Here is a 27,755-nt window from a genome sequence, read left to right as displayed (position 1 = left end):
GCAAATTTCATCTGTCCCTGCAGAATTTAACACATGTGCTAAGGACTTCAACTCAGATTTTTTTGTGTGCTATTATCTTGTTGAAATGAATATTATCGTGCTAAAACTAGATTGTTTGCTGGAAGAAAAATGGTGTGCTCCTTTCTTCAATCCATTACACATTATCTACCATTCATTCCCTTTCCTGAACAGTAATGGGCCTTTACTCTCCCTTTTTCCCAAGACTGATGACAAAATTGTGGATGTTGTGGTTGTTCCCTTTTCTAACTAATTTTAGTTTCTCAGTTTCTTTTCAACTGAACAAGACATAAAAATATCTACGGTCCAAGTTTTCCAGCAGGTTTGGTACCCTAAACCCTGCCAGATGAAGCCATTGGACTCTACAGCATTGTCATCTCAAAGGATTACATATGATATATTGATATTTCATAGCCTTAAATTCTACTGTGTGCTTTATTACCTCTATTCTAAAGGCACTATTTGCTTTTCTAGAAAGGAAAATGTTACAGTTTGCTGATATTAAGCAGCAGAACCTAGGAAATTGCCTATAGTGATGCTGTTGCCTGATTTGTGTTTGCCTTGGCTCATACGTGCTGGAATATACATATAATCTGTACAGATGATCCACAGCCCAGGGGAGCTGAATCAGTATCACATGTGCCCAAGTAAGCCCTGCTGGACAGGATATGAGCCTGCACAGAACTGTCTTGACTGACACACAGAGCTTAATTGAGTAGTCATGTAATATTATTGCAAGTCTGATGTTTTTGGTTCCTTCCTTTTCTTTGTGTTCACAACTCTTGGCAATATGATGTTTGAAATAGCTGTAAACTTGCTGTGTACGATCCACAAATTTTACTAGTTTTGTGATGAACCTGATACTTTTTGGGCCTTATAAAAGTATCCAAGGACATAAACATAAATCCAACTGCTCAAGCAGCCATGTGGACTATTATACTTGTCTAGTTAGACCCAAAACTGTAAACAGAGGAGAGAAAATTCTTACCAGATCACATGTTAAAGAATCTGCCTTTTTGAACTCACATGTGTGAAAACCATCACAGTGTCTGTCATTCAGTGGCTACAAACGAAGTTACAGCACTACTGCCCCAAGTTATGCAAAAGGTTTTTGATACTCAGGAGGGTTTCTCTGAGAGGCCTAAAATATGGATAGTCTGAATAGTGAACGTAGGCTTACAATAAAAAGCCACACACACACACACTGATCCATGCATCCAACCTACTACAAGATTATGATCAATTGTTCTACTCATCTGCAGGACGAGGAAATTGTAATACAGGAAAGCTGGTTTAGGCCAGCTTCTTAAAAAAATCTTTCTGAAAAAAGTAGATCAACCCTGGGACACAGCGATTGCCCTTGCCCTCCATGCCACTCCCATTTGAAGCTAAATATCTTTATTTTGTAGATTGTGATGGTCAGTAAACTAGATGATCTTTTCCTGCCTCACCCTTTTTAGTTATCCCTCACAATTCTGAATTCCTTGACAAACTCAATTTGTGCGCTGCAGTGTCGTGCACCACTGGCCCGCCCTTCCCGGCCTCTGCGGCCAGCGGGCTCGCACACAGACTGACAGAAAGCCGTTAACGGGCACAGCGGGCTCGACCGGAAAACAGCCTGTCAGAACCGGCGCGAGGGACCGCGGGTGTTATGCAGACATGGGGGGTTCTCAGGAGCGAACACCCGCGCTAGAATTGCATTTATGACGCATTTGAGTTCCGAGCTGTGCGGAGGGCGCGGCACCCCCGCCCGCCGCGCTGACGCCACCGTCCCCCGTTAGCACGGCGCGCCGCCGCCGTGGCAGGGACCCGGCAGCGGGAGGTGCTGCCGCCGGCCCCGCCCTCTTCCGCCCTCATTACACGCAGCTTCCTGGGGGCGTCATCCCACAGCTGCGCAGCCTCTCGTCGGCTCGGGCGCTGAGGCTGCCGGGGGACGCTCTGGCCTGGCCCGAGTGTGAGTAACAGTTACCGCCACCAATGAGCGAGCGCAGTGCGCGGAAGACCCGCCTACGGCGGGGGGATTGTTGTGGTGACGTCAGGGGCGGGGGACGCGGGCGCCCCATTGGCTCAGGTTGGGCCGAGCGCCTAGCGCGGAACGGGTGGGGAGAGGCCCCGGTCCGGGCGGGCCATGGCCAGCACCGGCAGCCCCCTGGTGAGTCCGGGCGCGGGGAACGGCCCGCGGGCCAGGCGGGCCATGGCCAGCACCGGCAGCCCCCTGGTGAGTCTGCCCGGGGCTGCGGCCCGCGGGGTGCTGGGGGAATAAGTAGGCCCGGGCGTGAGGGCCGGCCGGTGAGAGGTGGCCGCCCGTGCCCAGCGCTCTGGCGGCGGCGGGGTCGCGGTGGGCTTTCGCGAACAGCCCCGCCTCCTCCGCCCGCTGGAGCAGGGCGGGTGAGCGGGCGCTGCCGCCCGTGGGGCCACTCTTGTCTCTGCTGCTCGCGGTCATTCTTCCGCCCCCCGCTCCTGAGTCGCCGCGGGTCTCCGTTCTTCCCCGAGCGTGGCCCGTTCGCTGGAGGAGGTGAGGCCGATGGTGAAGGGGCCGCACCGCGGCCTCTCGCGGACCTCCGTTTTCGGTTCCGGTACGGGGCGTTGGCGTGGTTATGCCGGGCCGTCTCCCGACGGGAGAACAGGTGTTGTTGCCTTGTGGGAGCTACCTGTCACTTTGTAATCGATTTCTTTTGTAGTAGGAACAAACGCGTGAGGAAGATCGCGAGGGTCACAGTAGGACGCCGTTTCAAACGCAGTTGTTTACGTTAGTCTGATAGCGTAAACTTGGTTTGTGTGCAGTGGCATATCTAGAAGATGGAGTTGTAACTGGTATACAGACGTGGTAATGGTAAATCTTCTTTTGTGTTGTAAGTTATACAGTTCAGCTAGCATAGACATTCCCTCTTGAAAAGAAAAATAATCACCAGCTTTCACTCGTGTTGACAAAACTACCTGGCAGTGATATGTTCCTTATCCTCGTGTGCATGCTGCTGTGCTTTTGGGTCTTGTGTTCTGTCAGTTGCAAATTGCCAAGCTTAATTCTGCAACACTTAAAACCTTTTCATCAGTTGGAATTGGCTAAGGAGGGTTTTCTGTGGAGAATAGCACAGCAGTGGTGATTCTTGACATGCTGTTTCAGTGTGCTCTCCTCTTCATGCTCAGTGATTTTTTTCATCAGGGTACTACACAAAATCGTATTTATTGATGAAGATGAGAAGTACTGTGGGAATAACTCTTCAGAATACATAAATGCTACATTAAGGAGTATGAGATAAACCAGTTTTTGATTATTAAAGGAATTAGTTTTGCTTTATTGCTAGTTGATACTGCTTTTTAAAGCTGCTTCTTAGCATCAGAGATGACTTCTGTTTACTTGGACTCTTAAACAGAGAGTATGCTTCCCTTTGTGTTTCTGCTCTTGCTTATTGCCCATCTTTTTTGGGGCTTTTTCTCAAAAATACTTGCATTTCTGTTCCTTTTCTATATACAATTTAGGTCCTTGCCCATAAGAAAAACATGCAGAGAGGGGAAAATTTAAGAACGCAACCACTGACTATTTAGGTAAAAATTAGGATATTTTGTCAGGATAATTCTTTTTAATTCCTTCTCTTCCATTCTATTTAATATTTTCCTGGTCAGGTGAGTGTACTGACAGGCAGTACCAGATACAGGTGGCACAATTCAACTAACCTTTTTGTAATTAAGATGAGATCAAAGATGGGAAATCCAGTATTTCTGAGACAGAGCAAGTTACTGTTAGTGTTTATGTGATGGAGTTAGTGACATAATGAGTTCTGTGATGACTGAATTGTAAATGCATAAGAGGGATTAGGGAGGGGAGATGTGAATAGAGCACAGCTTTGAAAGGAACATTCTAGCAATTCTCTGTCAAAACAGTTTTCTGTATTTTTGTATGCACAGACAATTCCTAAAATGTTCCATTATTTTCTGAAGAAGTACAACTCCCTCCTAATGTCACTTCTAAGAAAGAAAGTATTTTAAGCTTTAGTTGCAGATTCCAATGTGATGTTAGTTATTTGCTGTTAATCTTACTGTGATTATATTGGGTCTCAAACCAAGAAGTGCCCTTCCTCTCATAATGAGAAGTCTGGAAGTATGGTAATGAACATCTTCATCTGCAGCAACATCTTCACTGGACTGTTCAGCTGCACGAGCAGCTATTAGATTCTGCCAGTGTTTCTGACCTGATAAAGCCTATAGTGTAGTCATGGATCTGGCTGAACAAAATTGCTACCTTCTTTTTATTCCCCCAGTGGAACTAATATGAACTACACTTTTCGAAGAACTGGGCCTGCAGAGCTTACGTAGAGTAAGTTTTGCATCTGTGTTAAGAATTAGATTACACTATATTAAGAGTTCTGTTTGTAGTTATTTGTACATGTAAAACTTCCTGATACATACGTAGGGAAAACCCTTCAAGCCTGTCTATTTAATGTTCTCTTCTCCTTCTTTTCATCATAAAGCCATGACTAGTCTTTATCAGTCATGTTATGGGCTTTTAACTGGGATAGGTTTTCAGTAAATGTTCTAGACATCAAATCCCTTACCAAAGCAGGCTGCAAGAATAGAAAATAGTAGAAGACAAGGATGTTAAAAAGGTGCTCAAAGGTGGAAAAATCAGAAGTTTTAAGAGGAGCAGTTTTATATGCGTTCATATTTCTAACATTAGAAGTTCTTAGAGCTAGTGGAAAGGATATGATCCACAGAATAATCTGAGTATATGGGTAGGCTTTTTTTTATTAATGAATTTTTCTTTAGGTTATTGATCTATTACAGTGCCAGAAGTGAAGTTTAATTTAGCTCTTGAAACTCTACAGGTAGATTACTGTAGCTGGATGTTGTAAGATACCCTGCAGGCTCAGGCTCCAGTTAGAAGGCATCATTGCCAGAAAATCTTGGAAAGGGATTCTGACTACTGAGGTACTTGCAGGAATTTTTGTACAGAAGGCATGAAACCAGGGGCACAATCACTTTGTTAGACTGAAAAATGTAGTCAGCTGCCAAAGTAATAAAAATAAATTTGGTCTGAGTATGTGAAATATTTTAGTAATACCTGTTTTTTAACAGTAAACTTGTATTTTTATATATGTATTTGTCAGAAAAGCTATATGGATTGGTGTAGAACTAGCACATTTATGGCATTCAGAAAATATGCGAGTGACCTTAATTTAGAAAACACTATGTTTGAAAGATAAAATCATTTTCCAAATTCCTCATATTGGACCTTTCCAAAGAATATGTATGATGCCAAGGAATTATTTCTGGTATTTCAGATGGAAGAAACTTTCTTTGCAAGTGGCCAGGTTAGATTTTATATATATATATATAATAAAGAAGGAAAAAAGGGGAAGAAGCAGATTTTCCTCCCTTCCCACTTCCCATTCTGACATCTTATTTGCAGGTAAGCTTGTAGAAACTTACTGTAGTCTAAAGCACCTGAAAGAACTGGAAACAAAATATACAAAGCTAGCTATTTGGTCTAGAACCTTATTTTTCACGCTGTATGAATTCTACTCCAAATTGCTGTAGGAAATAAGTGATTTGCTGTGTGGTTAAATATTGAACTTGAGATTTGATTTCTGCTTTAAAAGACATGCTGTAAATACTTCACTTGCAAATATTTTATTATTCTTTATGGTGAAAAATTGCAAGGATTAACTGGCTTAGAGCATTCTTCTGAAAAAATACTAAATTCAATGTATGGTTCTTTAGTAATCCTGCAGGAATTTACATTTCTTGACTGTGCCATGAATCCTTCGTACATACACTCCATCTATATACTGTCACCTTGGTGTGTCTGCTTCTCTGTTCTTCACCCCAAGCTGTTCTCTTTGCCTCCTGTAGCTGCTAGCAAGGAGCCTGGCATAGGAAACCCTTTTGTGTTTGCTAGGCTGAGTCCCCATCTATGCCATGCAGCACCTGATTATCAGTGTGCCTTATGAGGTAGCTGGTGGTGTATCCTGAGATCAGACTATTGCGATCACAGACGGCTTTTGTTTTCCTGTGAACTAGCCAGCCTAGATCTGTTTATGTTAAATTAATTCTCAGTGGTTTGTTTACATTATAGCTGTTTGGGCCCTAGGCTGACTTTAGGTTCTTGGAGATTTGAGTGGTTTCCTGTTTCTGATTTGTTTTGAAGTACTAGGCAGTGGAAGGAGGCCTTAAATAGTCTGTCTCTGAAGATGATTGGAACTTAATGCTGTGCTTAGCAGTAGAGGAGGTTAGAGGGTAACTGGCTGATATGCGGGTTCTTATAAATCCTTTCATTAGCTTTAATCCCTACCTGATTTTTGAATTATAATCTTGGAAGTCAGTGGCAAGAAATACCTCTGTATGTAAAGTGGTCAAATTTAGAGAAGGGCATTTGCATAAACAAAAATTTTGGATCAGCATTGCTTGGTATGTGAAAAATTAATTTCTCTAGAAGCAAAAATGGTCTTGCAGATAAAATACCTTTATTCCCTAAAGGCCAAAACAATCTTAAGAATGTAGAGGTGTTCTCTGTGCTTCCAAAGCATTGAGCCTCTTGGCCATATTTTTGCTAATATAATATGAAGCTGATATCCTCATTAATCACTTATGGATGAACTGTGTTATGGATTTACTGCACAAAGCAAGAAATGACAGATAAACAGTACTTCTATTTACCACTACTGCAGAGGTACAAGCCATTTTAGGTAAAATAGTATGTTTGAATCGGGAAAAGCTTGAAGCTTTTCTTCCATTAATTTGTACAGTCTTTAATCTGGAAATGTATTACCAGGACATGGTTTTTTAAAGCTCTTTTATTGTCTTTTAAATTATGGTTATTTCTATCAAGATATTTTGTTAAGATATTTTTGAGGGAAACAGTTTTATGCAGTACTTCAATGAGTGCTTACCTTTCAGCATTAGAGAGATTTCAAATGACACTGGGCATGAGGGTGAGCATAGTTGTTTTGGTGGGTTAGAGCCTAGACTTCTTTAATCAGTATCACCGTCTGTCTGGACAAGAACAACAAAAACCCACTCCTTTTATGAAGCCAAATACTTTTGAAATTTGCGTGGTTAATTCATAAAAATGGTCTTTAAACAACAGTTTTTTCATGTGGTAACTTCTGAGATCAAAAAACTTCAGCGTAGATAGATATGACTTCCGATTCTCTTGCAAAATGAATTTGTGTCAAAATAGTTTTTATAATTGAACTATGAGATTTTAATATATTCGTTTAAATATAGTAGTTGGTAACCATTTATGATCCTTGATCAAAGTACAGATTTTGACAAATTGTTTGGCTTCAGACTGTTTTGATGACTGCCAAAGTCAGTTTCTTCAAGATATGTGGTGTTAAAGGGGCAGTTTGTTGGCTTATGTGCTAAATTTTAAGTTCTCTACAGCAATCTTTGCCATTTGATGATGAGGTTCGAAAGAGTTCTGATGCAGCTCTATATGACATAAATGCAAACCACTGCTACATGAGATCACAAGATGACTGTTTGATGTTAATGCTTTTTAAATATCTACAAATAACTAGTACATGGAGTGGAATTTGTTTGCTGCAGTTTGACTTACTATTGTCTTCAAAGAACTCTATAGAAAAGTGTGTCCTATATTTTTTGGTTTTTTTGAGAGGAGTGTTTGCTCTTAGAAGTCATGTTGAACTTCTGTCAAGCTGAAAGTATGAGCAGAGTACATGTCTTTAAATTACTGTGATGTTTTAATATGTCTGTATGTATTTTGGTGTCAAAGTTAACCTGTTAAGTGGGTGAACAGTTAACGAGCTGCATGATGCATTCAAAGTACTTCTGAGACTTGGCTTACTGTGAGTTTTGTCTCGTTCATTACATGCTTGATATTATGTTACAGTAAATAGACTGATAGCATCTAGTGACCTTTTCTAATGAACGTTTTTTTTTCTCTTTAGGCTAGTATTTTAATTACTTAAAGGCAATAATAATGTTGGCAGATAGATGTACTGTTGAATTCTTGAGATTATCTGACAAACTTCTAAGCATATTCAAAGTGTATATAAAGAGAAACTGGCATGCAATGGAGTTGCATTAGTCAGTATATTGTTTCTCTCTATACAGATACGTGTACAATTGGTTAATAGAAAGAGGATGCTGTTGTCACTTAGCAGAAAGTCTGACAATCCATTTTTAGACAGACATCCAGAGCATAAATAGACATGAGCATATAAGGTCTGAGAACTGATGTTTACTGCAATTTATGAAAGCACACTATCCATCATTGCTCTGGGTTTTCTTCATTGAGGGTGCTTCACTCTGGTGCAGCAACAGAATTTATGAAAGGAAAACTGGTGTTAAATATTGATAGGGATCACACAATAATCATTACACTTCTGCAAATAGCTCCTATATGGGATTGGTATTTATTGGTGCAAACTGTACCGTGCTCTCTGCACTGAAATGTGAGGCCTTTAGTTGGATTTTGTTACTCTGAATCAGTGGGTTTGTATCTTCAGTTTCTTGTACCTGAACTACACTGCTTTTGCCTGCAGTCTCATTTTAGGTACTGTGAGGCATAGTTTGAAGGCCTATATTCAGGCCCATCTAAGTATCTGACCTGATCAGTTGCTTTTTCTTTTGGAATATACTGGAGCTCTCAGTGTAACTGTGTTACACAGTAACCTTTGAACTGGAGACTGTCACAACTAGGTACTGGGGAACCTAGAGAAGGTTAACATTTTAATTGTGGGATATGAGGGGGGAGGAGGCCAGTGGAATAGCTGTGTGTAATATCTGTTAATTATCCCTTTATCCCTTCTGATGCTTTTTTTCAGGTATGTGTGTCACATGCAGTTGGTGCATCTTTGTCAACCCTCTGAAACACCAGTGTGCCTTGAAAAGAATATATTAAATATAACTGCTTAGCTTTTAGTTTTTTCACTTTAAAACTCTAGGTTGTCAATGTTTAAATTGTAAGCAATACAAAATAAATTTCACTTTCAGAACTTTTGGCTTATATGACAAGGTCAAAACTGTTTACAAAACAGCTCAGACCAAACCTGTCTAACTTAAACTGCCTTTAGCAGAATCTTGGGTTGTGCCAATCTTCTACCTTATAGTCTCATTAGCATTATTTATAATCAAAACAAATGTACCAGTTGAGGTTTAAAGGTCATGTTGCTTTGTGTAAAAAAATACTTTCTGTTACCAAGGTTTGCTTCCAAAAAATTAGCTTTATAAGTAATTAGATTAAGAGGTTTTATGATCATGTCTGTCCTATGTCTTAATGCAGCTTGAGATTCTGTAATAGTCAGCAGTCAGACTGTTATCAGACAGCTGAGAGGTCAGCATCCTGTTCATACTGATTTTCTTTGTAATAGATCTTGCTAGTAGAATTTCAGCAATAGCAAAGATGTTCTTAGTCATCTTCAGTGTTCAACAGTGTTCAACATCCTGTCACTTAGTACAGAAGTAGAGGATATTGGAAGTTTTAGAAGCTCAGTCTCTAAAAGTAATTTTGCTGCTGTCAGTGTTGATAGAATAGTCTCAGGAAAACAGTGTTGCGGATTTTGTGGTGGGATAAAGCTAGTGGATATGCAGTTGTGGTTGTAGTTGCTTTAGAGAAGTGTGGTATGTGTTTGATGCATATAAATACATTAATAGTTGTAGTGATAGTGCAGTTGTCAAAATGCTGAACTGCAGAGGGAAAAGGTATGAGTCCTTTTGGGTGGTGGGGAAGAAAGGAAAAACATGATCCTATCTAGTGGGTTTTTTGCATTGATTCCAGTTTACTAAAGTTTACTTCTACTGTTTGCAGGCAAGTGAGGAAAAGAACAGTAATAGTACTTACTTCATGTATAAATAGAAGGAATCCTGTTTCTAGTTATTTAGTGAAAACTACTTGATGGAGATTTTGAAATGACTGTTGAGCTATAGTGCCACATATATTCAGCAGATTTGTTATTTTCTTCCTTGAAAGATTTTCAAAATCAAGTATGTTGCTAACTAAGAATGAAACAACTTCTATATCAAAGTAAATGAAAAGGAGAACCCTTAAGGGTTTGGGAAAGTGGTGTTATAGACTAGTTTTTAAAGGGATAACCACTTATCTGGTAATTCTATCAGTATGGTCTATGGTGATACATGACATGCAAGAGGTCAGTCTGTTGTTACCATGTGAGGATCTGTGCTTTCACTGACTGCCAGCTGAGAAATGTTGATAATTGCTAAAAGGAGAGCATCCTCAAGCTTCTGAGAATTGCAGATGCAGTTTAGAATATTTTAAATTTCAGTTACTGACTTTGTATCTGACTAAAAAAATGTCTGCATCTGGCAGAAGAAAGATCTTAAGTCTGATTTTTACAAAAGAGTAAGGTACAGGGTTACATCAGATAAGCTGGCCTGTATTCTGTCTTAGGCATATATGAAAACCTATATGTAGATGCATATATAGTTTCTGCAGACATGTTTTTTGGAGCCTTTCAAAATAAAACTTAGAAGGTGAATAACACAGGACAAAATACTAAAGAATATGTGGAGTGTGAAAGGACGAGTGTAGGAATCACCTTTTTCAATAAATGTTGAGGTGCAGACCTAGTTACATAGTTCTGTCATTCTTAGGTAACTGATCCTTTTAAATCTATTGCGTGTTTCTCTGTCCTCCTTGTTCCTAATCTTGACTTTCCTTTGAGAAAGTCAGGGGACTAATTGATGTTATACCCTGGCCGAAAATAACCTTCTTTTCCTACAAAGTCCATTACTCCTGTCTCTTCCCTCAGGATTTTTCTATACTTGATATTCATTGTGACTTAGTTTCAACTACTGTGTAATGAAACACACTGCATCCAGCACCTTTTCCTCCCTTTCTCACAGTGCTCTGATGCTTTTGTAGTGGATGTTTTTCTTGCTTGTTTACTTTTTCAAGGTGATCTTGCTAGCTGCAGAATCTAATCAGACCACCCCCCCCCCCCCAACAATGCTACTGCTTTATTTACCTGTAAAACCTCATTTGTGACTGGTGCCAGTTTATAATTTAGATCCCAATATTTAGTCTGTGTGTATGTGTGTTTTATTTACTGTATTTCATTTAATGGGATGGTTTTTATACTGGCGTCACTTCAGTTGCTGAGCACTTATGCTTGTGTCAGTCTTGCTGCAGTCTTGATGGGAAAGGGTACAATCTGTTTTTAATTCTAGCTAGTGATTATCTTTAGACACGGCTGCTGTGTGAGTAGCTGTCTGAAGGAGAGGTGATTCATCTGGGATATGAAAATTCTGGGGACAATAGTTAGTCTCTGCAAAAGGTGTCAGCTAAAATATATGCATATAAGGCATAAAAGGAACTGTGACCTACAGCACATACACTTCAATGTGTATGTGCATAATAATAATATCAGTTTTAGCAGTAAATAAAGGCAGCTTTTCTCTACTGCACAGGGCACAGCCAAGTGAGGAATTGCTTATTTGGGAGCTAGGTTCCTTAAGACCATGTGCATAAGTGAGTGCCAGTCCAACTCCCTTCCAAGGTGGTTTCTGACTAAAATGCAGAAAACAGTTTCAAATTGAAATTCATGAGGTAAAAAAATTCTTTTTGTGAGAAGTAATTTTTAATTTGGTAACATGGTGTATGTTACAGACTCTCTAACATGGTTGTACAATACATCAGTTTTGAGATTCGGTGATTTTCATTAAGTCAGTTTCATTCTGCTGGATGTATGTTAGAATAGTGAGATTTATAAAATTGTGTTAACTTTCTTAAATATTTCCTCTTGTATGTTTACATTCAATTTTTTGTTTTGTTTTGTTAGTGGTAGTTTAGCAGAGCTCTCCTATTTGTTCGTGTTTTCTGGCCAGTTTCAAGTAAAACATCAGAAGCAGTCCCTGACAGACTAATTGTGGTGTATTACCAAAAGGGGCAGAAAGCAGCTTCATAAGGTTCCTTGATCTTACTTAGGGAAAATGGATAAAAGGGTACCAAATGACAATTTGCTTTGTATATTACATTAATCAGTTTTAGGAGTGTGTCATCTTGTATTTGCTGTTTTCTGGGCTATATCCGTTCTTTTTGTTTTGCAATTGGATTGTCTTTATGTGGCCATATGTACAATTTAAGTAGTGCAATCTCCCTTGTTTTAAAAGGTCATGAACCAGAGCATTCTTCAAAAAAAGTTTTAGGTGTTGCTGATTATTAAACCCTCCACCTGATCTGCCTTTTTATGTTATGTCCTTCCCCAATGTGTACTAAAGTAAAATTCTAAGTAAAAAATTAAGAATGCGTCCTTTGTCTCCATTAAACATTTCATGTGTTTGTTTAGAGTTCATTGTAACTTGGATCTCTGAACTAATGTTACTGGTACATACAGGTGTTTATTGTATGACTAGAAATTTAAGGTCATGTTGTTCATAGGAGAAGATGCCATGAAATTTGATAACTTGGTGTTAGGAGCATTTTTTTGAGTTTAAAAAAAGCATTCTTGAATTAAAGTGTTCAGATGTTTTACCTATGGCTATATGACGGCATGACCTAAAAAGAGTTATTTATCAAATTGTTGCCACTTCCAACATAAATACTTTTATTCTCTCCTAAAGAGATTTTTAATGATAACCCTTTCAAAGAAGAATTTTTATGAACCTTGTATGGAAATAAAGTACAGTTGTGCATGGTAATTATGTCAGGTATGGGAATAATAGTTTAATTTTCTCTTTTCAGTATGATGCTGTTCCAATCCAGTCAAGCGTGGTGTTATGCTCCTGTTCATCCCCTTCAATGGTGAGGAACCAAGCAGATTCCAGCACTCCACCTGTCATTTCCGCTTGTGGCAGCAGCAGACAGGCATCTAACATGGAGGGCACAGCACCCGAATCAAGATCTAATTCAAACTCCTTGCAGCAGCATGCAGGACAGCAGCCTCCACAGCCTCGAAAGAAACGACCTGATGACTTCAAATTTGGGAAAATTCTTGGTGAAGGATCTTTTTCAACGGTAACTTTACTTTTTATAAGAAGTGACAGATATCTTAGATAAACTTGAAAATTTGTTGTGTAAGATTGATGAGATTGAAATGTGGAGAGAACAGCTTGAAAACTTAGTGGATTTAAGCTTGACTGTTAAAATTAAGTGTTGCCCTAAATATGGGTGGTGATTTTTTTTTTTAAAGCTCCTCTTAAATTGATCAAAAGTCCTTTTGTATCCTAATGACTTGATGCTTGGATGTTTAATCAACATTGCTTTCTAATGTAAGTGATAGCCATAATAGGTTATGTAAAAAATTCAATATAAAGGATTGGAACTGATCTAGGAGCTTGTGGTAAAAACTGTGTGATGTCCTGTCTGTGGCAGGAGGTACTGCCAGATGCTTTCAAAAGAAAGAACACTGATACTTCTCCAGTATTCTTACTCGGCCCCTAGTCCTTGAGATTTAGTGAGTCGTAGTCAGTATCTTTGTGTTCAGTAGCCTTGAATGGTTTGTATCTCACATCCACAGCATTGCACAAAAATGAATTACTTAAGTATTACCTTCATGAATCCATGAAGCATTTAATACTTTCATTTGATGGTTTGGTAGTTTACCAGTTGTAAGACAATAATATTTCTGCATCTTTTGCATCTGATACTTGTTGTGTATGGTTTTTGGTTGTAGGTCTCTAAGTGTTGGAGTTTTCTGGTTCTTCCAGTACGGCCTATTGCAGTGTTTAGGATGCAGGCCTCTAGTACTTGTCAAAAGTAATTTGCGCTCAAACATGTATTTTGCATAATTTGCAGGTTTCCCTAAAGCATCCAAGAGAGTTGTTGTGGTTTGGGTATACCAGGACACTTTATTTCAGTAGTACACTTTTCATTTCTGCTTTTGGTCTCCGAAAGTTAATGCCATGTTCCATGTAGGTAAAGAAATTCATAGGGCTTAGCCCAGACTCTGAATAAACTTTGTCCAGCACTCTGCTGCCTGTCTCCCTGGGTGGCAGCACAACCCTCTGATGTATCAACTTCAGAGCATTTGATCTGTGGGGCATGTGTCTTTATGTTGTCATCAAAACATCTTGTTAAAAAGCATATGATTTTTTCATATTAAACACAGTGGTAGACTCAGAGATCTGACTGTACTCCCCAAGATCCTCACCAATATTCTAACTAAAAAGTGTTTATCTCAAAAAATAGGTGCCCTCATATTACCATATATCCAATGACAGCGTCAGATTAAAAAAATATTTTCTTCAAGGTCATAATGAATGTATTCCATTTTCTTGGACTTCTGTTAAGCTGCCACAAACTCTTACTTAGTGCCAGGGCTGCATTTTAAGTTCAACAGAGATATACATGATGTGGCTTCAGGGTTTTTTTTCAGAGCACTCTCCAACTTTGTGGGATTGTATTCTGCAGCTGCAACTTCTTGAACCCATGCCTGATATAAACAAACACACAAATACAGGGCCTTCTACTTGTTGTTCTGCTCTTTTAAATTAATGAGAATCTACTTGTTTTGTAGACAGCTTCAGGCTTCTTTCAGAATAATATCTGTTATTGGTAGAAAAATTATAATTCTCATGATTGAGGAGGCATGTTGTGTAGCTCACCTCCTTCAATATGTGGGTATATATATATATATATTCCACCTTGGTTTTGTCTCCACCTCTAAATGAGGCATTTCTTAAAAACAGGAGCTCTTAGGAAGTATGATTGTCTGACCAAAACCAGTTCTTAAATGCAGATTTAATCTCTAGCAGCCTGAAGTATTTGTTTAAGTTTAGAGTGGGGCTTGGTCATGATGTATGCCAGGTATGTTGGCAGTTACTTTTGCTTTGTAGCCTCTGAGGGTTCTCTGCTCTATCTCCCCCCCCTTCCTCTCCCCTTCCTTTGATTTGGGATGTTTAACTACATTTCTTGCCTTGCTGTTGTCTGAATTTGCAACTTACATGTTTACGTGTTCTGTGAATGCTTCTGTTTTTCTGTTCGTTTTATGGCTTTTTTTTTAAGCTATCCAGTTAATGTCTAATTTCTTTCTATAGAATTTGCATTCATTATTGATATTACTTCTTCCCATATGGTGGATAAGATTCAGGCCCCTGATAAGAGACATTGTATTAATATGTACCTCTGAGGTGTTTTCTGTTTCTTTGTTTTTTGTGCATATCTACTGTGGTTTTCTGGATTATTAGTTATGGGGAAATTAAGATATATGGTATACTCAGATCTGATTGGTGAGGAAGGAGCTTGAGGGTACCAAAGTACTCCTGCTATCAGGTAAGTGCTCAGTGTAATTAGAACACAGCTGTTCCATGTCAATGTATGAGGGTAATACCTGTGAAATACAATGGTAAAAAGTTGGATACAGTGCAGGACTGGAAGAGAGTCAGTCTTTAGCTTAATTTGCCAAGATATATTTTCGTCTGTGTCAGCTGATACCTTCTGCCATCTGAGTATGGTCTCTGTGTATGTGGGGTTTTATTTGATAACTGCCTTTTAAACTGACCTGCTTTCAGAAGCTTTCTTGGTAGATATGGTTGATGAAACCTAGTTACAAAAATTAGAAAAGTTAATAACATTCTCATTCAGCTGCACATCCTATCTAGTGTTAGGTGTATACACAGAAGGATCTCAAAAATTCCTTATGCAGAGAGGCAGATGTTAACAGACTGGTTGTTTGTAACATTTCTAATAGAAATTTTCATTGATGAAATACTGTAAATGTCAATGGTTTTAAGAGATGAAATTTTAAAGAAAATTAAGGCTGCCTGTTACTACTGAACAATTTTCTAGTACTAAAGAGTGCAACTGCATGCACCTCTTTCATCTGAAAAAATGCCTTATTTAGATTTCCTAAATACCTAACATCTAGCATCAAGTGTGTGTAGTAATATTTTGGAGTACTCTGTTATAAGTGATTTTGCAAGGGATAGAAGCAAGTCTGGTACAGTGATTAAAAAAATAGTGTGAAGTTGAGATTTTCGCAAGATGTTGAAATGGATATAAACTTAAAATGAGAAAAACAAAGAACTGTACTCATCTATTGTTACAAGGTTATTGGTTGCATTCATGCAAGAAGACTTTTCAGATTGTCTCTAAAATTGCCTTTTATAGAGTTCTGTCTTGAAAATGCTCCAAAAGCATTTCTCTTTAAAAATGTAAACCTGTTTGCCTGAAATTTCATTCCTTGCTTCTACTAATTGGAAATCTTCTGTTCCTTTTATTTCTTAAGAAACTGTAAATAATTGAAAGTTCTGTCTCACTTCTTACTTTTGCTCATTTGGATAAAATTTATCTTTCAATCTTTGGCATCTGTATTCAGGAAAGTACTATGACAATTATTTTTATAAGTATTCCTCAGTGTACTTGTTGCTTTTTGTTTCCCCCTTTAAGAAAATTTGGCAGTTTACTTCGACTTACATTACAATCTTCAGAATTCTTCTGGGAAAAAAATATGCGGTGTTTACACCCTTACGTGTGTAAATCTTTTGGCAAAACAAACATTGGTCAGCTGAACTGAATTTCTGCAGAAGTCTTGCTGAAGCCAGCATAATGTTGAACACATGCTTAAATATTTTGCTGTGTTCCAAATACCTACTGGAAGAACAATGTTAGTGCCTGTGTTTAGTGGCCAGTAACAATATGTTTTCTTTCCTCTGACAACAGGTTGTCTTGGCTCGAGAATTGGCAAGTTCTAGAGAATATGCCAGTAAGTATTGACTCCTTTAACATGAACTTTTTGAAAATAAGGTGTCAATGTAGTCCAGTTATGAAATACCTGTTGAAGGAACAGAATTAGTGGTTTCATCTTAATTAAATGTAACCAAAAAAACTCCAAAACAAGATGGGCTTAATTTACTTGTACCTCTTGCATTTTTACTCTCTCTTTTTTTCATTAAGTTAAAATTCTAGAAAAACGTCATATCATAAAAGAAAACAAGGTACCATATGTGACACGAGAGAGAGATGTAATGTCCCGTCTGGATCACCCTTTTTTTGTGAAACTCTACTTCACCTTTCAGGATGATGAAAAGCTATGTATCCTTTGCATATTAAAACTTGCTGTAACACTTTCTTAAGACTAATAGCAATGCCCAGTTTTGATTCCTTAAAAAGTGGTCTAATGGAAATGATGGAGGTAACTTAAGGTATTTAAAGTATCCTGATGTATGTGATGCAATTTTTGTAGTCACACTTTTAACAGAAATTAAGCAGATGGAATGAGTGGGTCCTCTCAGAGAGAAGAAATTGCTTCCCCCCTGCTTGTGAGACAGGGGGAAGCAATTAAACAAATTGTCCATGTGGTAAATGTTGAAGGGTGACTTGTAACAATCCAAGTTTAAAAATAATTTAAAAATTCTAAATTGGGTTGGAGGGAGGAGATGGGATGTATGGGAAGTGTTTCAGAAGTGTTTTATTCCTGATGTATATATGTGTGTATGTATATCCATCTATCTATCTGTAGTAAAACACAGTAATTCCTGCATTTAAAATAGGGCTAGCCAGCTATACTTCCTACTAGTTTCATTTCTACAATTAGAGCTATTATTAAAATTTTTATGCAAAGATGAAGATGCTTATAGAATAATATGAATCCTCTGGGCTGCTGTTTTCCCAGCTCTCTCTAGCAGTAATTGTGAAGTGCAGTTTCATCCTGGGAGCTCATTGCTTGGCAGTTGGCTTTGGGGTTTTTTTGGGTTTTTTTGTTTGTTTGGGTTTTTTTAAGAAAATGTTAATTATGTGAACTTCCTCTTAAATTTCCTGCTTGGCATTGGCTGTGCCAAGCATAAAGGTATAGATCAGTCTATTTCTGGGGTCAGTAAGTAGTTTTCTGGTTTTCCCAAAGGCTGCTAATAGTGCTGGCAAGCCCTACATATCATACAGTATGAGCTCACAGGGCCTCTTTTGTATTGTAAACACTTGCTCTGGTACTTTCCAGGTGATGGGACAATTTTTAACTTCTATCAGTTATTACTGTAAATAACTCTGAGGACAATTATGTATGTCATTTAAACGAATTATCCAGATCATTCTCTGGAAAAACTACGAAGTTAACCCTTTATGTAGTTTTTGCTTTGCTAAGAAATTTGGACCCATGTCTTAGGTTATTGATATATTTAAGAAATTGCTTGGGCTTGCTACTTGTAAAGTTTCAAATTAACCACCTTCTTCCCTGTTGTTCATGTATTTTTAGTAGTATTCTTCTCTTTGGAATAAGATTGTGGGGATTTTTGTTTTGGAGTGGCTTAGAGATAAACCTTAACTAAGTTACATCCAGATTTTGGACTTAGCTATGCCAAAAACGGAGAGCTGCTAAAGTATATACGCAAAATTGGCTCCTTTGATGAGACCTGTACAAGGTTTTATACTGCTGAAATTGTATCAGCCCTGGAGTATTTGCATGGCAAAGGAATCATTCACAGGTAATACAGAGTTGAGACAGACATGCGGTTGATCATGTAAGAGGTGTTTTTTTCCCTAAAAATGTTCTTTGTGAAACTAAAAGCAAAGTTGGATTTTTGTGGAAAGCTAAAGAGCACAAATTGCATTTGATCAGCCCTAGCGCAGTTAACATCAGTAGTTAAACATAGCAAACTTGAGGAGGAGAGCCAATCGTTGTTATACCGACTGTTGGAGCAGGAAAGAGTAAGAAAACCTTCTGGCCTTGAATTAACATTACCAAAAGCTTGTCTTTCAAGCTTCATTGGTTGGCCTGAAAAACAGAAACTGACTTTTTGTTCAACTACTTTTTTTCCTGTGCTGTTATGTTGCAAAAGTAACTAGAATTCTTTTTGTGTGTGGCTTAATGTGTACTATATAATCAAGTAAATTAATTTATATCAGTTTTCAGTGAGTAAACAATTTCCACAAAGCTGTACAATAATTAGGTAAGTGGTGAAATAGGCGAAGTTTTCAGCAGTACTTACGAAGTTGTTCTTGATGTAATATATTGTTTGGATGGTAATGTTTTGTCATTAATGTTTATTAACTAAAGTTTTAAGTGCTAGACATCTGAGCTGCAGAACTTCTTTTTGGGTAAGAAATTTATTGTATTTAGGTTACCAAGCAGTTGTCATGGGACACTAGATGCTAGTTGGCAAAAAAGCTGACTGGTTATAATTCTGATAGCATTATTTCTTTCAGTTATTACAAAAACAGTTTTTCCTTTTAAATAGAAGTTTTTGTGAAATAATTTGAATCTAAGGGGGATGGATGTGGAGCATACTGAAAGCATAATACTTTCTACACGGGCAGGGGAAAAGTTCAAGAACTTCCAGTTTCCCTTTGATTTTATAGTTCATGTGTTTAGGCTGAGAGGATGCTTATAAAATGAATGTGGGATGATTGTCAGTGTTACTAACCCTATATTGGAAACCTCCTATTGGAGAAGAGCTGCTTTATACTTGTTTGTATATGAAGGACCCTATGAGGAGGTCAAAAAAAAAACCAGGAAAATTGTGCAATTGGAGAACTTAGTATGAAGTTTATGAGGACACAGCTCTAGCAATGCCTGAAAACTCTTGGGATTTTTTACTGCCTGAAGAAATAGGACATGACATAGAACCACTTTAAGATGTCAGGCTACCCTGGAAAATTTATTACAGATATCTCTATGTATTTATATATAGCTATAAATCCATAATCCAGTATTAATGTTGGTATAGGATATATTATATAAACAGTATATATGAAGCATGTATAGAGTACAATATATCTACATACATACATATCTTAAAAAAGCTCTACACAAAACTGTTAAGGAATCCATTCCATTCACATACTTTCTACCTCTCTCATACGACAGGCACAGGAAAATCAACAGGATTTTTATGGCTTGTTGCTCTCTGTGGTAGTTTCCAGACATTAAATTGTACAACTTACACTTTTCCATAGTAGGGGACTTTAATCTGAAGAAAATAGTGCTGCACAGTGATTGACAGAAACAGCTTTCAGTTTTTACGGGCTTTTTCTTACCAGTCAAACAAAACAACTCCCATGCTCCTAAATTTCTTTATGAGCATTCAAAGATTCAGCTTAGGAGGGAAATATGTAGGGTTTTTTTGGATCAGCTAAGGAAACTTGATGCAAAGGCATATCGTATCAGTGTAACTGAATGCTCTTAAGTTGTTTCTAATGCAGCTCTTGACATCTAACTCTGTACTGCTATCTATTGTGTTTGTGATACTGTGAAGTCTGGTTTTATTCAGAATCAGAGGCTGTGTCTATGCAAATAGTAGGCGTGCATTTGAAATGCAGATTATGCATGGAGGTGATCTACCTTATCTGGACAGGACATTTAGCTGGGGCTGGGTTTGCCAGTGTTTGACTAACTGGAATTTTGCAGTGAGGAAACAGATGTAGAAAATCTTAATGCCATATCAATCTGTCAGATGTTATTTAAATTAAGGCTTTGGAGTGAAGGGGCTTGGGGTTTAGTGTGTGTTTTTGTGAGGTGGGGTTTTTGTTGGGATTTGTTTTGTTTTTGAAATTTTTGAACATGTGACATACACAGGAGCATAGTTTTGAGATGATTATTTACATGATGTTTAAAAAAAATGTTAATGGATTTTAAAAAATCTGTTAGTCTGCAGGTTGACAGCTACATGTTAGAGAAGCTGTTGTAAAAATGTTTATAGAATGTTTGCATCGTTTATTATAGCATTATGTACCTCAGTCACTAGACAGTTTTTCAACTTTAATTTGTATACTGTTTGAATATAAAAATCTGTCTTTTCCAGGGACCTTAAGCCAGAGAACATCCTATTAAATGAAGATATGCACATTCAAATAACAGACTTCGGAACAGCAAAAGTATTATCTGCAGATAGCAGACAAGGTTTGCCATTATTCATTATGTGACACCAGTCATTATAGCAAGTGATCCTTTGGAAATGTACATGTGTTTTATTTACCAGATTGTAACCTTCCAATGGCATTACCTTACCTAAATCACTAAAGGATCTTGAAACAGTTTCGACTGTCACTACGTAGTTTGTATCAGAGGAGGTAGTATTTGGTGTAGTGGAATACCAGCTAGATTACCAAATAGACTGGGAAGTTGAACTACTTCAGGTTGCTTAGTTTTCATTTGCAAGACAAGAATACAAACAAATAGGTACCATGGCTCACCTGATACAGTAAGTTTTAACTCTGCTTATATGTTTAACTCCAGTGGCTGAAAGAATTGCACAAATATGAAGGTGGTAGAATTAATGTGTCTGCAGTTGTTACTAATAGCCTGTAAATAGATGCTGCAAACAATGCTTGAAAAAAGCACTAGGCTGAACTGAATTCAATTGACATTTTTTTCTTAACTGTAGCAAACTTGTGTTGGTAGATTTTATAACTAAGTACCTAAATGCTTAGCTTCTTGAACCAAACAGGTATCACTGAGATTGATTTGTTTCTTCCAAGCAGGTTTTGTGTATAGTTAAAGAAGTTAAATTCTCATGGGTTCTTTGCAGTATTATGTAACTTGCAGTGGATTGCCTTTTGGGTTTGTTTTTTTTATAAACTGGGTGGCGACAGGGGAGGAAGAGGAGTCTTGGCTTATGCATAAGTATGTGTTTGCTTATTTCTTTCCTCAACAGCGCGGGCAAACTCATTTGTAGGGACAGCACAGTATGTTTCTCCAGAACTGCTGACAGAGAAATCTGCCTGTAAAAGGTGAGGGCTCCTCTATATTCCAGAACTTTACTGACTCTGTCAGGAAACTGTCAAATGGGGAGGAGTGGATAAATCAAGCAAGCAAGCTTAGTATTTTAAAGAAGCAAAATGCTTGAGTATTTTAACAGAGCTTGAAAAGTTTTTTCTTATTAAGTATTGCTTCTTGTCTGAGGGCTGGCTTCCTCAGTTTATCTACTTTTTGGGGTTCTACTAACAGGATTAGGTGTTTTTGGAGAAGGAGGTGTGTAAGGTGAAGTTGGATTTCTCACCCATAAATAAATCAGAAAAATCTGTTATCCAAGTAATATAATTATTTTAATTCCATTTTATATAAGATTGCTCAAATATGGTATTTCCTGCTGTAGGAACAACAGAATGTCACATGCTGTTCAGTTAAGGAAAAGGCTGCAGCTTTCTTGGACTTGTATTTAGATCAACTTGCAGTTATGTTTCCTAAACTGTACTTAGGATTTGCAACCTTTTAAAGCTTATCTCTCTGCCTGGTATGAGTGATGCCCTTAAGAAATTTCTGAACTCATTAAAATTGTTTGTTGATGGTATCCTAGTGAATGTGTATATCTATTTTACTGCAATGATGGAAGAGTAAGCTAGTCGCTGACAAATCAGAAGTTAAAAGGATCGTTTATGTGAATAGGTGTAGTAATTTGTGCTAGCATTTCTTTAAGTGATAGAGATACTATCAGACTTTTCACATCTTCTTTTAGTGAAGAGCTTTTGACTGTTTTGGCTAACGGAAAGATTTAATTAGAATATCATCTCCTTTTAGAAGTTGCATAATGCTTCACCTGTACAGAAAACCCTTAGTTTGAGTAGTTCTAAGTATTTTAGTCTTCCATGAGGATTTTGAAGCTTTAATCAAATCTATGGGTAGCTTACCTCGAGGTAAAATAAGTTGAACGTGTTCTTTCAGGCCAACACACTAAAGCTTAACTTTCCTTTACCTACCACACTAGAACATAGCTTTTCTTTGTCATTATGGCCTGTCTTTCTGTTTGTGTCTTAAGAAAAGCTTTAAGTAAAAAAGGTAAAAAACTGTATTGTAATATATACTCTTTTTTAAAATCAAATATTAAGAGGAAAGTATTTTAAATCTGAAGGGGTATATATTGAATGAAGTTGGATGCATCCTTGAATCATCATGTGGATAATCAATATTCTTTTCAAAGTCATTAGTTACCCATTATTTTGACTGAGAATTCACCTGTCTTCCACTTGTGCTTGGAGTCAGTTTTTTGTGGGACTATTACTCTACAGTTTTTTCTTTTAAGTTGTGTTGCTAGCCTATTCTTCTGTCAAGGGCTAAAGTAAAAATAATGTGGAAAATATACAAAGCAGGTTTGTCCACTGGGTTCATGCTATGTTTTAAGTAGCAGAAGGTTAAGAATTTTTCTTTTTAGATTTCATTTTAAAGATTTCTTTTACAAAAAAGATTCTGTGTTTTTTTCCTCTTTGTTTTGAAGCTCTGACCTCTGGGCTCTGGGATGCATAATATATCAACTTGTAGCTGGATTGCCTCCATTTAGAGCTGGGTAAGAGATTTGAACTAGTTATTTACATGTGGATCATAAATATATTGCCTCTGATTGGATTTTTACCGTACTAGCAGTTCTGAAGTATTTTTCATGATGCAGAGCTGGTATTAATGTCATGCTGCTTTTATTTGTCCTTTTTGGTGTAATGAAGTTGCTTAGACAGCTATAACTAGAGCTCCTGAGGGAGAGATTCCTTTAAGCTATCCTAGAATTTCACATGTAATTCGTGCCATGATGGTAACTTTATAACTGTATGTGAAAGGGGTTTATAAGGCATAGCCTCAACACTCTCTGTTGAGTCATTTGAGCTTTTGTTGTTATTTCTCAAGTATCTGGTGCTTGCAGGATCATAGTACCCCTTCACCCTAGGAAGATTCACAGGAACATAACTGGTAGATTTTTTGTTTAATATTTGTCTGGTTTATTCAGGTTAAGGTGAAAGAACCACGGAGAACTAATAACAAGAGTTAATATTTTTCTCTTCTGCAGAAATGAATATCTTATATTCCAGAAGATAATAAAGTTGGAATATGACTTCCCAGAAAAATTTTTTCCCAAGGCAAAAGACCTTGTGGAAAAGCTGTTGGTAAATATTTGTGCTTTTCTTCTTGAATGTACTATGCTTGTTTTGATTGATTTTTTTTTTTTTTAAATTACTGACCAAGTACCTAAATGCCTAACTTCGTCAACCAAAAGGTATCACTGAAATTGATTTGTCATTAAATGGTTTGATGACATTGGAAAACATTCAGCTTATGTAGTTCTCTTTTCTGAAAGTTTCTATGCACTCTTGCAAATCTTATAATATGAACATCTGTGAGCATTATTGACTGTGTAGGGGACTGTCTTGAAAATCAACATCTGTTATTAAACAGCACTTTGATTTTTTTTTTTAAATCTGAATTCTAACAAGAATTGTTAGAAGGATAAGGAATGTCTTTCTATGAAATGGAAGCAAACAATTCTAGATACTGTGCATTACAAGCAGAAATTAAGATTCAAATAGTTAGGCTTACATAGTTCTCAGATTAATTGGTTTTGAGTTGTATAAGGGATCATTTAGTTAAAAACAGCATCCTGTACATCACAGGCAGATATATTCATTACAATATAAATCCAGTTGCCTTGCATTTTAGCATGCACTTAACATGTCTCAGTAGTATCAGTCTAAGAATTACTATGCCTCTGAAGGTTTGACAAGTAGGAAGAAAAAGTAGTTCAGTTCCATCAGTGAGATTATAGTCATGACACTCAAGTGAATATGCAGAGAACATTTTAGGGGTTATAAGCTTTTTTAAGTTCAACAGTCTATCATATTAGCAGGGGATGGGGAGGAAACTCTAACCTTTGTGGATGATGATAAATACAACCTAAAAGGCCTATTAGCGCATTCCCATGTCCAAGTCCGGTTCTATGGCCAAGCCAGCGTCTCCTGAATGGTGAAGTCCAGGTTGTATTAACCTGGTTGTATCTTGAGAAGTGTGTCATTTTGAGGTCCTTGAGAGGCTGATGTTTAACACCCCCTGTAGTTTCCACAGCTTCTTGCATCACTAGAATGTGATGGTGGACTAAACTTAAAAAGGCTTCATCAGGCCTTCTCTGTATGTTTGTTTCAGTCTTTACAAAGGAGCAAAGCCAAAAAATGGTGTCAACTTAAAGAAGTGCTCCTGTCCTTAGATCTGTGAGCAGATCTAATACAAAATGTTGTTGACGAGACATAGTGACAAATAGCATCTTTTATTATAAACAACCTCCTTATAGTATTGATATGTATGCTTAGGGCAGGGTGACAGACTGGTTTTACATTTTCACATGGTGCTTTGCAAATGTGAATAATGCTTGCCCTTTGTCATTATTTTATGCAGCTTAACTTAATTTTAATTTGGTTAGGTTCTAGATGCTACCAACCGATTAGGTTGTGAAGAAATGGGAGGATATGGACCTCTTAAGGCTCACCCCTTCTTTGAATCCATTGTGTGGGAGAACCTACATCTTCAGACACCCCCTAAACTTACGGCATATTTACCTGCTATGTCAGAGGATGATGAAGACTGTTATGGAAATGTATGTTTGTCTACTGCTGTATTCAGCTCTGATGCTGCCTGAGACTTCCATTATAGCATAAATATTGAATACCAATATAAATAAATAATATAAATACTAATATAAATATTTTTATTGAAACTATGGATTAGTTATATTTTAATTATTAAGAATGTAATAAATGTTGCTGGTTAAATTTTTACTTAAATCAGCATTTGTTTTCTGATAAAGTGGGTATTTTGAAAAAACAAGGCTGGCTTGCTTTTGATCAATCATACTTTTTGCATAGAACCCTGCTGATCTATAGGGAGTAGGCTGGGATTTGGCCCAAAAGCAAAATAAATTAAAGCATGCTTAAATTAAAAGCCACAGTTTAGTGCAAAATAAGCTTTTTAATAAAAGACATTTAATTACTTCATTTTTTTTCCTCCTTTAGTATGACAATCTCCTGAGTCAGTTCGGTTGCATGCAAGTTTCTAGTTCTGCCTCTTCCCATTCACTGTCTGCTGCAGAGACAAGTACACCACAGACATCAGGAGGAAATATTGAACAGTATATTCATGATCTTGACAACAATTCCTTTGAGCTGGATTTACAGTTTTCTGAAGACGAAAAGAGGTTGCTTCTGGCAAAACAAGCTGGTGGAAATCCTTGGTAGGATCTTTGAATGTAGCTAAATAACTTGCACAGCAATAAAGAATTCTGGAAAATAAGTGATTTTGATTCAAATTAATATTTGTCAATCTTAGTATTTTCAAGTAAACAATTAGCAACTAGATTTTTCTTGGCTTCTATTTTTAAAGCAATAGCAGCAAAACCCTAATATTATATTTCTAAAATTTACAAGGTCTAGAAGACGATGTAGAGTGTATTTATAAGATAGGCAGAATGACGCTATCCAGTGCTGCGGAGTCTTTGCACTACAATCCTAAACTAGAAGAGGTTCCTCCTTTTTTACAGATGCTGTAATTTGTTGGAATTTTTTGCATGATAATATTCGGTGGATATCTAACCAAAATGCCTCCAGACTATGTAACAGCATTCCTTTTCACTCTTTAGAGAAGTCTCTCATGTGTGAATTTTTGTCATTGTTGTTGTTCCTTGGGGGGGGGGGGGGGGGGGCATGCGCTAAGGGGTTTTTTTTTTGGTTGGTTTGTTTGGGTTGTTGGTTTTGTTTGGTTTTGGTTTTGGTTGGTTGGTTTTTTTACCCCCGTCAAATTTTAGGAAAAACTCACTGGTCTGGGCTAAGGAAGAGTCCAAAACTCACGTACTAAAGTTGTTCAGGACTCTCACGGAAAAAGACATGCTAGGGAGTGACATGAAAAGCTACTTGATCATTATAGCTGTTTCTGTGAAAGAATTACTTCTGGAGTAATAGTTATTTTTCTTTTTCTAAGGCATCAGTTTGTAGAAAATAACTTAATCCTAAAAATGGGTCCAGTGGACAAAAGAAAGGTAAGGGCTTTTCTTAATTTCCTGTAACAAGATTGAGCTGTCAAATTTTTGCACAGCTGCAGCACAGATAAGCAGCTTGTTTTAAAGCTTCCTTGTTTAAACAATTTGTCACCTATAAACAAGTTATTTCTAAAAAATCAGTGTTTTCTTGTGAGTAGATTGATTTTTTTTTTTTTCTTGATTTAGTAATGTCCTCTTGATTTCTTGGAAAAGCCTAAGTAAATCTGCTACTGATGCTTTCGTTTTGAGATTGCAGCAAATGAGATTTGCTTGTCCTTCTCCTCCCAATCTGATATAATCTAATAAACACTTTCTTGATGCATATCTGAATGTGGTTTGAACCAAAAATACCAAAAAATTATCAGTGTTGTTCTCAACTGTGCTTTTTTTCCTGGATCTGACTTTGTGCCTTTATCCTGAAAGAGGCAGAGGTGATGTTAGAACAGCTTTAAGTGTTTATTTCAGCAGCTTACAGAATAAGCAAGGATAGTCTGCATCAGCTTTAGCAGAAAGAAGGTTCTCTTTCATCTAAGTTAATACCTGCTTCTTTGTAGTGTTTTCTACAGAATCATGACTATTGATTTCTTTGAGAAATAGATTCTGCTTCACTCTGTGCCACTGGGTGTTTCAGGTTTTGCTAGAACTTGAAGATACTTTCCTAAAATAGCACTTGTGTTTCACCATGTAGTAGAATAATGCACTGCAACACCCTAAAAAAGGAGTGAGGTCAAATAGATAAAGTAAAATTAAAGACAGCCCCCAAACCCAAATATACCATCCTAGCACTGAGCTGGTTTTATCCTGCCTCTGTTGTTCAGTTCAGAGATGTGTAAATTTACATTTTTAATTCCCTCATGGATTTTGCTGGGGTTTGTTTGTTTGTTTTTGCATTGCTACTTCTACTTTTCTTGTTAGGGATTGTTTGCACGTCGGCGCCAATTGCTGCTTACGGAAGGGCCACACCTGTATTATGTGGATCCTGTCAACAAAGTTCTAAAAGGAGAAATTCCATGGTCTTTAGAGTTGCGTCCAGAAGCCAAGAATTTTAAGACATTTTTTGTTCACACGGTACGTTTATTTTCTGAATTTTCTTTGTAAATTGC

At 37.5% G+C, this 27,755-nt stretch overlaps 1 protein-coding gene across 6 annotated transcripts in view; it reads left to right on the top strand.

Moving 5' to 3' along the window:
* Positions 1-1,871: 1,871 nt before the first annotated feature.
* PDPK1 (3-phosphoinositide dependent protein kinase 1) overlaps positions 1,872-27,755 on the top strand; it is a 31,697-nt gene continuing 5,813 nt past the window's right edge. Inside the window, exons 1-14 of one of the 6 annotated variants that reach the window (XM_077186822.1) lie at positions 2,021-2,170; positions 2,700-2,851; positions 12,683-12,955; positions 16,601-16,643; positions 16,835-16,972; positions 18,213-18,357; positions 20,674-20,771; positions 21,526-21,601; positions 23,083-23,151; positions 23,644-23,740; positions 25,045-25,218; positions 25,634-25,851; positions 26,595-26,652; positions 27,568-27,720. In XM_077186822.1, coding sequence (XP_077042937.1) covers positions 2,849-2,851; positions 12,683-12,955; positions 16,601-16,643; positions 16,835-16,972; positions 18,213-18,357; positions 20,674-20,771; positions 21,526-21,601; positions 23,083-23,151; positions 23,644-23,740; positions 25,045-25,218; positions 25,634-25,851; positions 26,595-26,652; positions 27,568-27,720 — 1,545 coding nt within the window. In that variant the 5' untranslated portion in view covers positions 2,021-2,170; positions 2,700-2,848. Of the gene's footprint in view, positions 1,973-2,020; positions 2,237-2,514; positions 2,534-2,699; positions 2,852-12,682; positions 12,956-16,600; positions 16,644-16,834; positions 16,973-18,212; positions 18,358-20,673; positions 20,772-21,525; positions 21,602-23,082; positions 23,152-23,643; positions 23,741-25,044; positions 25,219-25,633; positions 25,852-26,594; positions 26,653-27,567; positions 27,721-27,755 lie in introns of those variants that run through there. The other 5 variants (XM_077186821.1, XM_054643701.2, XM_054643699.2 and 2 more) reach the window with 5 other exon arrangements.

Source organism: Agelaius phoeniceus, chromosome 16, assembly GCF_051311805.1.
Source record: "Agelaius phoeniceus isolate bAgePho1 chromosome 16, bAgePho1.hap1, whole genome shotgun sequence".
In the NCBI taxonomy this organism is placed as follows: Eukaryota; Metazoa; Chordata; class Aves; order Passeriformes; family Icteridae; genus Agelaius; species Agelaius phoeniceus.
Note: the sequence above shows the minus strand (reverse complement) of the source record. Positions and strands in the feature narration are given on the sequence as shown.